This window comes from Motacilla alba, unplaced genomic scaffold, assembly GCF_015832195.1.
Source record: "Motacilla alba alba isolate MOTALB_02 unplaced genomic scaffold, Motacilla_alba_V1.0_pri HiC_scaffold_31, whole genome shotgun sequence".
NCBI lineage: Eukaryota > Metazoa > Chordata > Aves > Passeriformes > Motacillidae > Motacilla > Motacilla alba.
The window spans coordinates 678,851-692,971 of NW_024037405.1; the positions used below are offsets into that span (position 1 = coordinate 678,851).

Below are 14,121 nucleotides of genomic sequence, written 5' to 3' on the forward strand. Positions count from 1 at the left end.
TCTTTAGGAGCAGCCCTGGCAACTGTTTCTGTTCCCTCCGGGGCACAACATCCCTGTTCTCCCACTGCCAAAGAAAGCTGCTGATGCCAAGTGCGGCCAGGATGAACCATTGCTGTGACTGAAGCCCCTCTCTTGGGACCCTACAAACAGCTCCAAAAGGAGCCCCTTGGAGCTCTCCTGGGCCAGCGACTCCCTCGGAGTGGGGCCTCTGCCAGCGAGGAACTCTCCCGTTTGCAGCACTCGGGGGATCCCCAAACAACGATGGAGCCTGGGCCAGTCGATCCCCCCACTCCTCCAGGCTCAACCCTTCATCCAAAACATCAGCAGGGAGCATTTCCCTGCTCTCAGGGAAATTTCTCAAAGGCCCCTTGGTGTCTGTGTGCACACAGGAGTGTCTGTGCTCAGGGAAATGTGGCAGAAATGCTGCGCTCTGGGGGGCCTGAATGCCTTGGATAGCTGAGCCAGTCAGGCCTGTAAGTGAGGGGAAGTCAGAAGCTGTAAGCTAAGTTAAATGCCGCTAAGAGTTGTTCTTTTGCTAAGTAGTGAAGTTTAATAGAAGTTATAAGCTAAATTGCATATTGTCAAATGTTATTCCACTTCTAAATAATGAATTCATGGGTTGTAAGTAATGTTAAATATTGTTAAGTGCTACTCCTTTTCTAAATGCTGAAGTCTAAGGTATCAGTCAAGTCCTGTTAAGTTTGAGCTCTGTTTAGCTTTTATGCCATGTTCCTTTTATTCTTGCCCTCGCTGTCCTTTCAGCACACACACAGACGCACAAACATGGAAAATTCTTGGTTAGTTTCTGGTTTGATTGCCTGGATTTTGTTTGGTTTTGTTGTTGCTTTGTTTCCTTGGTGTGCCTGAAGTCTCCAGTCAGGAGCAGAGTGACTCTTGCCAAGGAACTTTGTGGTGCTGTTGCTTAATATTAAATCTGGTTTTTGCTGATCCCTTGCTGGAGACTTTTTAAGTGCTCTCAACCCCTCATTCGTAACAGGGTGAAGGAGCCCTGGGCCAGGCTCCCTTGGGGACACAGGGATGCTGCCAGGGGTTCCAGTCCCCCTGTCCCCCCTTTGCCCGGGCCCTGGGATGTCACACAGCCAACCTGTGATGTCCCAGCCTGGGCTGGGATGTCCCAGCCCCTCTGTGATGGCAGAACACACTCTCTGATGTCACAGCTTTCTCTCTGACATCACCCAGCCTTGTCTGGGATCTCACAGGGAGCACTGTAATGTCACACAGCCCCCAGAGATGTCCCATCCTGCTGTCTGATCTCACAGAGCCGCCCTCTACAATGGCACAGTCTGCTTTGTGACCTCATGGCCCAGTCTGTGCTGTCACAAAGCACTCTGTCACAGCCCGCTCTATGATGTCACATCCCCATGTGACTTCACAGCCTGTTCTATGTCTCAAAACCAACCAGTGACATCACAGCCCACCCTGTGATGTCACAGCCCACCCAGTGGCACCACAGCCTGCTCTATGTCATACAGCCACACTGTAATGCCACTGACTGCTCTGGGATGTCACACAGACCCCTCTATGATGCCATAGCTGCTTGATGAGCTCACACAACCCACTCTGCGCTGTCACACAGCCCCTTTCTGACATCACGGCTGCTCTGTGCCGCTGTGACACAGCCCCCTCTGGGACATGCCACAGCCCCTGGCAGTGCTGAGCCCCTGTGAGCTCTGTCTGTACCCTGCTGGTGTCCCTGAGGTGCCCTGGCAGTGCCCCAGCCCTGCTGGGCTTTGCACAGGAGCTGCTCCTGGCCAGAGCTGTCTCTCTGCAGTGCTGCCCTTGCCAGGAGCTGCCTCTGGGCCAGGAGCCCGGCCCAGCTCAGCAGCACAGACACAGCACCAGGACTGCAGTGACCCTCGTGGGGCTTTGGTGCTCTTTGCATCAGACTCATCAGTGCCTCAGAGTGTGCTCCAAACCTTCTTTAGAACTCAAACTCAGAGAGAAACGCTGAAGTTTCTTGTACTTTCAAGAGAACCCTGTGAGGGATGTGACTGAGAAAATGTCTCCAGGTTCCAGGTAGAGCTGAACACTGGTGACAGAGATGACAAGTGGGGATAAGCAAAGGAAATGTGTCTCTGGTGCTGAGCAAAGCTGGATGTGTTTCATGAATCCAAAGGGCCAAGGCCTGAGCCCCAGCCCCTGGCAAGGCAGATCCTGTTGCTCCCTCCTTGCTCAGGGCTCTTCCTGGGGCACTGGCATGTGGGGATGTGCTGTGCCAAGGGCAGGACCATGGGGCAGCCCCTGCCAGGCTGCTGAGCAGGGACAAGGAGGCAGTGAGGCCCCAGGGCTGCAAGGGTCACTTGTCCCCTGCTGGCCTCAGGCCCAGGGCCAGCAGCCATGGCCAAAGTGCTGCAGGAGTTGGCTGTGTCAGGGCCCTGCAGCTGCTGCCCATCCCTGTGCCCTGTGCAGCCCAGGCTGTCCTACGGTGTCCCTGCCCCGTGCCTCTGTCCCTGCAGGCTGTCATCATCCCCCGGCTGCCCCACCTCGCTGGCTCTTCCTTTGCTGACTGCTGTGTGTCCTGCCTGCCTCTGCCTGCCCACACAAAGCCTTGGGCTGCTCCAGGCTCCTTCTGGGGGATGTGTTGCACCACAGCCCTGCCCTGGCAGGGAAACTCCTGTCTCCTGCTGCCCAGTCTGGGCCTTCCCAGCTGCCCTTGGTGCCATTATCTCCTTCTCATGCTCATATCCTCTATGAAGAAAAGCTCCACCATCTCTGAAACCACCCTCCAGCCCCTCCCAGGTTACTCCTGTTCTCTCCTCAGTCTCCACACCGCTGAGCCCAGAGCCGGCAGCCTCTACCTGCTATTGATGTGATGAGGTCTCCCAAACCCATCTTGGGAGATGTTTGGGGTCCTCTCCAAGGTCTGTGAAAATGGAAAAAATAATGGTCAAAGGAATTTTCTCCCAAATCTTGCAGTGGATGAATCACAGTAAGTAGAATTTCAAGTAACAATATTTTAATCAGAAATCCTAAAAAGCAGAAACCAACTGTAAAGCCATATATTACCTCTGCTCCTTCAAGTCTATGGGGTCGAGATTACCTTAATCAAGTAGAAGTGAAAATTACCACAGATTTTTATCAGAGTTCACTGTCCTTTAGAGTATGCAGCAACCCGCACTTACTTTAAACTAGTTGTCCACCAAACCTCTGTAAGTCAATCACTAGCGTCTAACTAGTGAAAAATAATTGCCCTACAAACATTAGATCAAGAACAATGAGTTGCAACTCTTATTGAATCTTCATGCAGTCCATAGAACACTGCTGTGTTTGTCATAACAAAGAAATCTAGTCAGTAGAGACTTGTACATAATTTGAGACAAATTAAGGCTGTAATAGCTCCCATAGGAGCTTTACAGCCGAGTTTACCATCCCCTACTATGATTCCTATAGCCTAACACAGTACTGGGATAAATTTAAAAAATGGTTCTTTCACAATTCCCTTAACAAAACAAGACCAAAAAAAAAAAAGTTTACATTTACAGTGCCCAAAAGTAATCACTGTAAACCAACACAAAAGTATCAGTAGAAATTTTTTCCCTAAGAAGTGGGTGGGATTTCACAGGACAAACACTCAATGTCATTCAGGATAATTTTAGCAAGTTTTCCCCTATCTTGATGGACGAGGCCCTGGAAGTGAAGATAATGACCTTTCTTAACTCCTCTTCTTTTCATCCACTTTTGAAAAGGTCTAATTGGTCCTTTTTCCTGGGTCCCCATTTTTCTCTTATCTCTGGTTGCTGCACTTATCTGGCTGATTGATTCAAAGCATTAGAAGCAGTCCTGTGCTGACTGGTTGATTTTTGATTGCATCTCCTGGCCTTCTAGGAAGTGCTTGAATGCCTGTGGGAAGGTGGTAATTGTCCCAGCTGATAGCCACTCCCTGAGGGTTCTGAGACAATGGGCCTGCAGCTGCCCCTCCCTCTGTCACTTGGTGTTTCCCAGCTGCTGTTCTCCTTATCAGGGTGGTAACTCATCCTGGGAGCTGTTTACTTTCCAGCAGCTGGTCTCCCAGGCATCTGACTCCACCCAAGATCCTGGTGCAAGTCCCTTCTCAGGCCCACAGCTGCTCTCCTGGTTTGAGGACTCATCCCAGGTTCCTTATCTCCATCCTCAGTTGGTTTCTTGGGCAGCAATCTCCTTTTGTCCTTGATTTGGTTAGCTGTTTTGGTTGTGATGTGTGTTTTGCAATCAATGAGTTGATTGATGTTCTTGTTCCACTCAACCTGAGCCTTCAATCTTATTCGTAGTTCTTCCTCCTCTTTAGTCCAGCATCTTTTGTGGGCTCCTGGGTTGGAAGTCTCTTTTGGGTGGGAAACAGCGACCTGATTTCCTGATTTCTACCCAATGAGTGTGCCAATCTTTTGTGTTGTTCCAGACCAAGTTTCTTCTTGAAGTCCCTGCTGCATTCCTCGCATATCCACTCCCCGGCTGGAGCCATTTCTGCTGTTCCCCTGCATTTAGGAAAGTGACAAACAACACCATGATAATTCCTCTTCTCTTTCCCACATTTAGCACACTGAAAACAAACCCTCCATTTCCCGTGGGTTACACTCAGATGTTCAGTCAAGCCCAACACACAGTTTATGCGGGTACCACAGCAAGGTCAAGGTGGATTTTTATCAGGAGCAGTCACAGTAACGATGTCTTCCGGTGTCTGTTCCCTGCGGTTCTCCGGCTGAGCTGGGGGTGTCACTGGCTTGGTGTCGTTCTCCGGCTCAGCAGGCGATGTTTCTGGTGCGCCCTCAGTCTCACGCTCACCGTTTCTCTTCCAGTTGTCACCCACAAACCATTCCCAGTTCCTCGGAAGGCAGAGCTTCACTCCCAAACTTGGCTGTGGTGCAAGCTGTTCATAGTCCTCAGGCAGCCTGCTCAAACCCTGCCAGCCTGTGGAAAAATGAACCCATTCAAAATTATTGATAAACAAGTCTGATCTATAAAACTCTTAAGTTCACCAGAGAAACCAATCCATGTTTGGCCAAATCGGGGGATTCTGATGGCAAATTTTGAGGCATTAGATCTACCCAGGTTTTAGACAACAGGTCTACCTGATGTTTAGAAAAGAAAGACACCAGCTTTACCTTACAAAATTGAGACAAGGTGTTTAAGACCTAGGACACCAGGTCTACCTAGTCATGTTTGGAGGTTTGGTTTTAAAATGGTTCCCCATTTTATGGATCCAGATAGTAAATTTGCCACAATTTTATGAGAGGTAGAATAAGAACGGTAGTGGACTCCCAACCACTTACCAATCTTTTGCCCATAATAAAACTCTGGGGCCGAGTTTTGGGCAAAGAGCCACACAGCTCTTAATGTAGATTTGTTTCAGGAGGATGAAATTTCAAGAGGAGGACATTGAACTGGCCATCCCCAAGGCCTCTGTGCTGGGGCAGAGAGGGACTTGGTTCCATTCCGCAGGGTATCCAGCAGGACCATGAGGAGGTGCGATCTCTGCAGCAATGCCCAGTTTGTAACTATACTCTCAAACACTGCCTTAGGAGAGTCACAGTTTTTCTCGCTGTTTAGGCACGCTTCATTGAATTTCTTCATTTTGACATTCAGGGCACTGGGCAGAAATCACATTGCATCAACACCACCTCAGGCCTTCACGATGCTTTGTTTTAAATAATCAGTTCGATTCCCCTGGTTTGCACCAGTTCCAAGCTGGCTGCTGGGTGCTGGCCAAGGTGGAGCACCGGCCCAGGGACCTCCCCTGGGGACCTTCCCTCCAGCTAACTGCCCAGCCGACGCCTTTTCGCAGCAGTTGACAGCAGGGCATGGAGTGACAGATACGGCTTGATCATAGCCAGGCGTTCCACAGCAGCTGGGAGTCTCACAGCAGCCAGGGATAGCTTGGCAACAGGCACGGGCAGCTCCATAGCAGCCAGGAATGGCTCTGCAGCCAGGTGCCCCCTTACAGTGGCAGGGCGCTCTCCCGCCGGGGCCGGGCACTGTCCCGCCGTGGCTGGGCACAGCTGTAGGGGGGCTTTCAGTCACAGCAAAGCACAGAGAGGTGGCTCTGCCGCAGGCAGAGATGGCTACAGGGGCAACAGCATGGCACAGAGGAGATGGAATCTCACAGGGGTCGGTCACCGCTTCTGAGATCTCAGCTGGTGTGGCAGGGCCTGGTGGAGGGGCAGCAAACCCCGCTCCATGGCCAGGCACTGTCCTGCAGGAGCAAGGCATCTCACAGTGGTGGCAGCTGGGTGCCTTGCAGTGGCTGCAGTGGCAAAGCGCCTCCCTGCTGCTACCAAGTGCCGCTTCTGGGGTTCCAGCTGCAGCAGCAGGGCACGGCAGAGCGGCAGAGTGCCTGTTCAACGTGGCTCTGCAGCATGATGTCTCTCTGCCCCCTGGATCAGCAGCAGCGCGCTCCACTGACAACCCGCGCTGGTCTTGGGCGGTTGCGGCAGTTTCTGCCAGCACGGCAGAACAAGGGGCAGCAGAGGGCACAGCAGCACAGCAGCCAGTCCTTTCTGATGACTTGGCAGCCCCAGCAGGGCCCAGAGGGGCTGCAGGATGCTCATTTAATATAGCGAGGCTGCTCGGGGCACCTCCACCACTGACCCCAGGGATGGCACACTCAGCTGACAGCACCCTCCCACCTGGGGCAGCGGCACGAACCCGGGTGACCAGGGCACATCCTGCTGGGCAAACACCTCCACCGGGGTGGCAGCACAGTCCTGGGGGGCGGCAGGGCACTCCCCGGGCAGGTCACCCTCCCACCTGGGGAGGCTCCACAGCTCTGCCTGGTGGTCTCCTGCAGGGCTGTGCCTTCTGTGCTCATCCTCTTCCTTCACTCACCCAGCACAGCATCTGCTCTCCCTGCTGTCACCCGCCGGCACCCTGCTTTCACTATTAGCCTTGGTGGAGACCCAGTGGATGCCCCATCCTTGGAATCATTCCTCCTTGGATGGGCTCTGAGCAACATGATGGAGTGAAAGATGCCTCTGCTCCCACCTCACAGGAGGCACTGTGCTGTCAGCTACTGAGTGGTCGGTGTTGGATGCAATTCCCCCAGAGAGCAGAGAGAACACACAGCACCACAGCTGGCAGGAACATCCTCCCATGGAGATGGGATTATTCTGGATAACAGGCTCAGGCTGCCCAGTTTTGCCTCCTTGCAGACAGACACAAGTGTCAGAAGAGTCTGAGAGCCAGGAGGCCCCACAGTGTCTCTGAGTCCCCTTGGTTCCCTGACATCACACAGTGTCCCAGAGTTCTTTTGGTTCCATGAGGCCCCACAATGTCTCAAAGAAACCCTGGACACCACAAGGCCCGGAGGGATCCCAATGGATCCTTGATTCCAACTGGCCTCACTGAGTCACAAGGGCCTCTGGATTCCATGAGACCCCCCCAGTGTCCCTTTGGTTGCACAAGCCACAGTGTCACAATGGCTCCTGAGCACCTGTAGGCACCAGAGTCTCATAGCATCCCCTCAGTTCCATCAACTCCACAGTGTCACAATGCCCCCTTGGTTCCATTAGGTCCTGTAGTGTCACAAGGATTCCTGGGTACTATGAGGCCCTGAGGGATCACAATGGATGGTTCCATGAAGCCCCAGAGTTTCCCAGTCTCCTCTTGGTTCCATGGGGGCCCATGGCCCCAAAGGGTTCTCTAGATTCCACAGGACCCTGGAGTGTCACAGGGCCCTGATAGTCCCATGAGTCTTTGCAGTGTGGCAATGTCCCCAGGAGGCACTGCAGTGTGACAGAGGAGCAGCACTGCAGTGGGCACAGCACCAGGGAGGTTTGGCAGTGTTCCCATGTCTGTGACACAACAGTGGTGGCAGTACCAACACGCTCCTCTCTATGATACCACAGAGGTTCCAGACTGAGCATTCCCCTGACTGTGATACCACAGGTGTGGCAGCAGCCCCAGTGTTCCCCACTCTGTGACACCACAGCTGTGGCAGTCCCAACATTCCCCTCTCTATCACACCACACTGGTGGCAATCCTGACCTTCCACTCCCTGTGGCACCACAGCTGTGGCAGCCCTAAGTCCCTTCCCTGTGACACCACAATAGTGAAAGCCACAACCTTCCCCTCTCTATGACACCACAGCAGTTGCAGCCCCAGTGTTCCTGTCTCTGATACAACACAGTTGTGCCACCCCTTGTCCCCCTCTCTGTGACACAGCGACAGTGACAGTCCCAGTGCTCCACTCTGTGTGACACCACAGCGGTTGAAGGCACAACTTTCCCCTGCTTGTGACACTGCAGCTGTGGAAGCACCACGTCCTTCTCTCTCCGACACCACAGCAGGGGCAGCCCCAGTGTTCCTGTGTCTGTGATACCACAGTGGTGGCAGCCCAAAAGTTCTTCCAGTGACACCACTGCTGTGGCAGCCCCAATATCACCTTTTTTGTGGCACTACAGCAGTGGAAGCCCCAACATTCCCTTCTCTATGATACCACAGCTGTGGGAGCCCCAGAGCTCCTTGTCTGAGGAACCAGAGCAGTGTCAGCCCCAGCATTTCCCTCCCTGTGACACCATAGTTGTGGCAGCCCCAAGTCCCCGTCTCTGTGACACCACAGCTGTGGCAGTCCCGTTACCGCAGTCTCTGTGACACCACAGTGGTTGCTGCCCAAACTTTCCCCTCTCTGTGACTCTGCAGCTGTGGCAGCAGCACTACAACAGAAGCAGCAGCCGTGGAACAAGAGGGGAGCAGGGCAGGAGCAGAGAAGGAGCAGTGGAGCAGTGGGAGATGAGCAGTGTGGGAGCAGCAGGGGAGCAGTGGTGGAGGAGCAGAGGAAGCGTGCTGAAACAGCACACCACAGCTTCTGAGCAGCAGTGGAGTGACCGTGGAAAAGGCGGAGCAGTGGTGGAACAGGAGCTACAGCCATGGAATAGTGGTGGCACCGGCCCCGCAGCTGTGGAGCGGCGCCTGAGATGCCGAAGCTGCGGGACACAGAGCGGCTCCCAACGCTGTGTCCTGCAGGAGCCGGCCCCGCACACACCAGAGCCATGCCCGTCAGGCAGATCCTGAGCTGGGGGCAGAGGCAGGAACTGCTGCTGGGCTCTGGAAGGCGTGGACAGAGTGCATTTAATGGTGGCCTGGGGGTTTGATCCTGCTCATTGTGGCTGCTTTTGTGCTGATGGGACCGTTCCAGTTGATCTGACACCATGAAGTCAGGAGAAACTTGGGACAAAAGGAATCAAACTGCCTTCTGTCCTGCTGGCTTGGTTTGGAAAGACAGGTGCCAGCTAAGGAAGGCAGGAGCCTCCCCTGAAATGGAGCATGTAAACCCCCCTCATCCAAATTGCTATAAATTTTTAATTAAGGGGCTCTCAGGCAAAAAATATGGGAGCAGGAAATAACAGTTCTTTAATAGGGAAGAAAAGAAAAGGATAAAATAAACAATGCAAATGGTCAGTTCTCATGGCAATCATCACCAGCCCCCTGTTGCTATGGTCAGTGTCCATGGCAACCATCCCCAGCCCCCTGTTGCTATGGTCAGTCCACTGGCAGCTCCATGGAGACCCCATGCCAGAGGTGGTTGCCACGGACACCAGCTCAGGCCCGTAACCAGGGTCTGTTGCATTGGCAACCATTTGCGGTCCCATTCCCAGGGTCATGGGATCCCCGAGCCACAGAACGGGCTGAGCTGGGAGGGACCCATCAGGATCCTCGAGTCCAACTGCTGGCCCTGCACAGGACACCCCAACAATCCCAGCCTGGCCTGGCAGCGGTGTCCAAATGCTGCTGGAGCTCAGAGAGCCCTGGAGCTGTGACCCTTCCCTGGGGAGCCTGGGCAGGGCCCCAGCAGCCTCTGGGGAAAAACCTTTTCCTGTGACCCAACCTAAGCCTGCCCCGACTCAGCTGCAGCCGTTCCCTCCAGTGCTGTCCCTGGGCACCAGAGGGAAGAGGTTCCCACAGCCCCAGCCAGGGACCCGCTCCCAAGGCTGTTGCCATGGTAACCAGGGCTGGGACCAGCTGGGATGCTTGGTTTCCATGGGCCAGGTTTAGGAATGGGATTGCCCAGTGTCCTGCTCCCACTGAAACAGCGCTGCCGCTTGCCACCTTCCAGCCTCCCATGGAAAGCACAAAAGGCAAAGATCCTGGGCTGGGATAAGAACAATTTACTGGGAACAGCAACCAGATAAGGAACAAACAGGAACAACAACAATATTGATAACAGAAGGGATAAGAAAAACTATTTGCAGGGAAAACTACATCACCACCGACTGTCTCTTCCCAGCCACGTATTCCCTCCTGCCTGGAAAGGACAGCCTTCTCTTCAGAGGGGGGAGAGAGAGTCCCTTTCCTGCCCCTGGCAATGACTTGAGGTGGGAGTGAATGTAATGACACGGCCATGGCCAGATCCTCATGTGCTTCAATCCCACATCGTGTCATTGGCAGGGACAGGAAAAGGGAAAGGTGTCTTCCCAACACACAAAACATGGGTCACCAGGGCTCTTCCCAGCCTGGGTCCTCCAATGGGGAAAGAAGCTGGAGCAGTGCACAAAGCTTTTCCTGCAGTTGGGCATTTGCAGGGCTTCCCTTAGTGGTGCCTCCGTTGGTGTTTGGTCAAGTGAGACCTCTGGGTGAAGCTCTTCCCACACTCGCGGCACTGGTAGGGCCTCTCCCCAGTGTGGATGCGTTGGTGGGTGACGAGGTGGGAGTTTTGCTTGAAGCCCTTTCCGCAGTCGGGGCAGCGGAAGGGCCTCTCCTCTGTGTGAATCCGCTGGTGCAGAAGGAGATGGGAGCTGGTCTGAAACCTCTTCCTACACTCAGAACACTCGTAGGGCCTCTCCCCAGAGTGGATGTGCTGATGGGTGACGAGGTGGGAGTTCTGCTTGAAGCCCTTCCCGCAGTCGGGGCAGCGGAATGGCCTCTCCTCTGTGTGAATCCGCTGGTGCAGGATGAGATGGGAGCTGGTCCGAAACTTCTTCTGGCACTCAGGACACTCATAGGGCCGTTCCCCAGTGTGGATCCTCTGGTGGACAATCAGGTCAGAGCTGCACCGGAAGCCCTTCCCACATTCCCCACACTCGTAGGGCCATTCCCCTGTGTGGATCATCTGGTGGCGCATCAGGCGATTGCTCTGCCTGAAGCTCTTCCCACACTCCAAGCACTTGTAGGGCTTCTTCCCATCGTGAAGCTGCTCATGCACCACCAGCTCTGAGCTCCGCCTGAAGCTCTGTCCACCTTCCTGGCATAGGGTGGGTCTTTGCTCCTCAGAGCACCCAGAGCTGGGTTTGGAGCCCCTCCTCCTGCGGGATCTCTGTGGCTTTTCCTCCCCGTTGCATTCCTGTTCCATGGAGCTGTTTAAAACAGCCTCTTCCATGAGGTTCTGCGGTGGGGATTTGTCCTCCCTGGTCTCCATCCGCAGCTTCTTTTCTGGGGGAGGAAGGACAAGGACAGGATGGGATTTGCCTCTGTGCCACAGGGAAGGGGAAGGAGATGCTCCCAATGCGACCCTGGCAGGATGGCGTTGGCAGCGGTCTTCTTTTGTAGCAGGGGGCCATGCTGGGCTGGGAGATGGAGCAGGAGAGAGGGGGAAAGGGCCAGTGACTTCCTCCTCACCTGCCTGCGTGTCCTGGGGCATTGTCTCAGTTTGAATAGACAACTGTCTGCCAAGAAAGGCAAGAGGCTCCCTTGAAACGGAAAATGTAAACCCCCTTCCTCCAAATTATTATGATTTTGAATTTAAGGTTCTCTCAGACAAAGATATGGGAATAGAAATAACGGTTACTTACTAGGAAAATTTTAAAAATACAAATGCAGTTGTACCAAAACCCCCCACTCACCGAGTCAGAATATGACCTGACACCCTGTGGGTCAGGGTGCTGGTAGCAGTCCTATTAAATGGTGGCTGCAGAGCTCCTGCAGGGACAGATATGGTTCTGTTGAAGCAGGGATCCTGTAGAATGGTGGAGTTCTCCTCTGAAGATCCAGTGGTGGTGTTGTTTGGCCTGGTCTTCCTCTGGGAATTCTGTGGAGAAGAAAGCTGCTTCTCTGAGAATTCAGGGGGAAAAGTGTGGCTGGGGGTCCCAAGGCTGAGCTTATATCCAGGTAGGAATGCTTGGCTCCTCCCCCTGGGTGGAGCATCTCACAATGGGATGATGGAATTTTTATCAGTCATGCAGTGACATTCAATGGCCCATTAACAGAAGATATTTGCCAGAGGGAAGATTGGTTGTGGAAGAGATAAAGATAACTGCCCAATTTAGAGAAGATAACTGCCTCACCTGGAATAGATGGGAATTGATGACACACCCCCAGCTACATCTTGTAACCTAAGACAACCTTCTAACCAAATGTTATATTTGTATCTGCTCAAAACCGATGCATTATTACCAATAGGATCTCTGTAGGTGTTCATTAGTGAATCATGGATTTACATTTCTGTTTCCATGGCAAGTGCCAGGACAGGCAACCCAGGTGTCACCCCCATTGATTGTTGCCATGGAAACAGTGCCCAGCACTGCCCCTTTCTGTCTGGCTGACCTGGCCTTTGGCCCTGGCCCTGGCCCTGGCGTTTGCTGCTGGTTCCACAGCGCCTGACGGGCCAGTGCGACACAGGGCAGCTGTCTGTGGCACAAGCCCCCAGCAAGGGATCCCCCCTGGCTCTGGGCAGTGACACCAGCGCTGAGCAAGGGGCCCAGGACAGGTTTCCATGGCAACCAACCATCACAATGGCTCCAGGCCTTGGTTGCTGTGGCACCAAAATAAGGAACGGGTCCCTGGGGCTGTTGCCAAGGCACCTGGTGGCACCACTGCAATTGTACCTGGAGCAGCCCTGGCAGTGCTTTGTCCTGAGGGCTGCCATGGCAGCTGAGGGCAGCAACAGCTCTGCAGGCAAGTGGCCATGGATCCTGGCTGCAGAAATGGCTCCTTGGGGGGGTTTCCAAGGAAACTTGAACTGATGGGAGTCCGGCTGGCCACACCGTTCCCGAACCAGGCCAGGAGCCATTGGCCTTCTTGGCCACCTGGGCACACTGCTGACTCATGTCCAGCCTGCTGTCCATCAGTCCCCACAGGTGCCCTTCTGCCTGGCTGCTGTCCAGCCACTCTGTCCCCAGCCTGTAGTGCTGCAGGGGTTGGGGTGGCCAAAGTGCAGGACCCAACACTTAGACTTGTTCAACCTCACCTTGTTGGATTTGGTCCCTGGATCCAGCCTGTCCAGGCCCCTGTGCAGAGCCCCCCTACCCTCCAGCAGATCAACACTGCCAACACTCTTGGTGTCACCACAGTTCCATCAGGCCCTAGAGTGTCACAATGCTCTCCATGATTCCATGAGACCTTCCAGTGTCACAATGGTGCCTTGGTTCCATGGGCCCTGTGCTGGTGCATTCCCCCCTCCCCTTCTCAGGCCACCCTGCCAGCTGAGAAATGCTCCTTGGGCCTCGGCCTTGGCCAACAGCCCCTGGGCTCAGCTCCTCTGCAGCTCATCACAAACACTGTCTGCTGTGGGCACTGCTGCTGCCCAACCAGCTCCTGCTTTCTTTGGGAGCAGCCCTGGCAACTGTTTCTGTTCCCTCGGTGGCACAACATCCCTGTTCTCCCACTGCCAAAGAAAGCTGCTGATGCCAAGTGCGGCCAGGATGAACCATTGCTGTGACTGAAGCCCCTCTCTTGGGACCCTACAAACAGCTCCAAAAGGAGCCCCTTGGAGCTCTCCTGGGCCAGTGACTCCCTCTGAGTGGGGCCTCTCCCAGCTGGGAACTCTCCCGTTTGCTGCACTCAGGGGGTCCACAAACAACGATGGAGCCTGGGCCAGTCGATCCCCCCACTCCTCCAGGCTCAACCCTTCACCCACTGGGGAGGTGCCAAAACATCAGCAGAAAGCATTTCCCTGCTCTCAGGGAAATTTCTCACAGGCCCCTTGGTGTCTGTGTGCACACAGGAGTGTCTGTGCTCAGGGAAATGTGGCAGAAATGCTGCGCTCTGGGGGGCCTGAATGCCTTGGATAGCTGAGCCAGTCAGGCCTGTAAGTGAGGGGAAGTCAGAAGCTGTAAGCTAAGTTAATTGCTGCTACGAGTTGTTCTTTTGCTAAGTAGTGAAGTTTAATAGAAGTTATAAGCTAAATTGCATATTGTCAAATGTTATTCCACTTCTAAATCATGAATTCATGGGTTGTAAGTAATGTTAAATACTGTT

At 53.9% G+C, this 14,121-nt stretch overlaps 2 protein-coding genes across 2 annotated transcripts in view; one reads left to right on the forward strand and one right to left on the reverse strand.

The window, feature by feature from the left end:
* The window catches only part of LOC119696487, a 1,710,157-nt gene that overhangs the window by 68,039 nt on the left and 1,627,997 nt on the right, over positions 1–14,121 (reverse strand). The window contains 1 exon segment of the mRNA XM_038126215.1: positions 10,579–11,104. Within this exon segment, the coding sequence (XP_037982143.1) occupies positions 10,579–11,104 (526 nt within the window).
* The window catches only part of LOC119696488, a 1,499,846-nt gene that overhangs the window by 40,619 nt on the left and 1,445,106 nt on the right, over positions 1–14,121 (forward strand).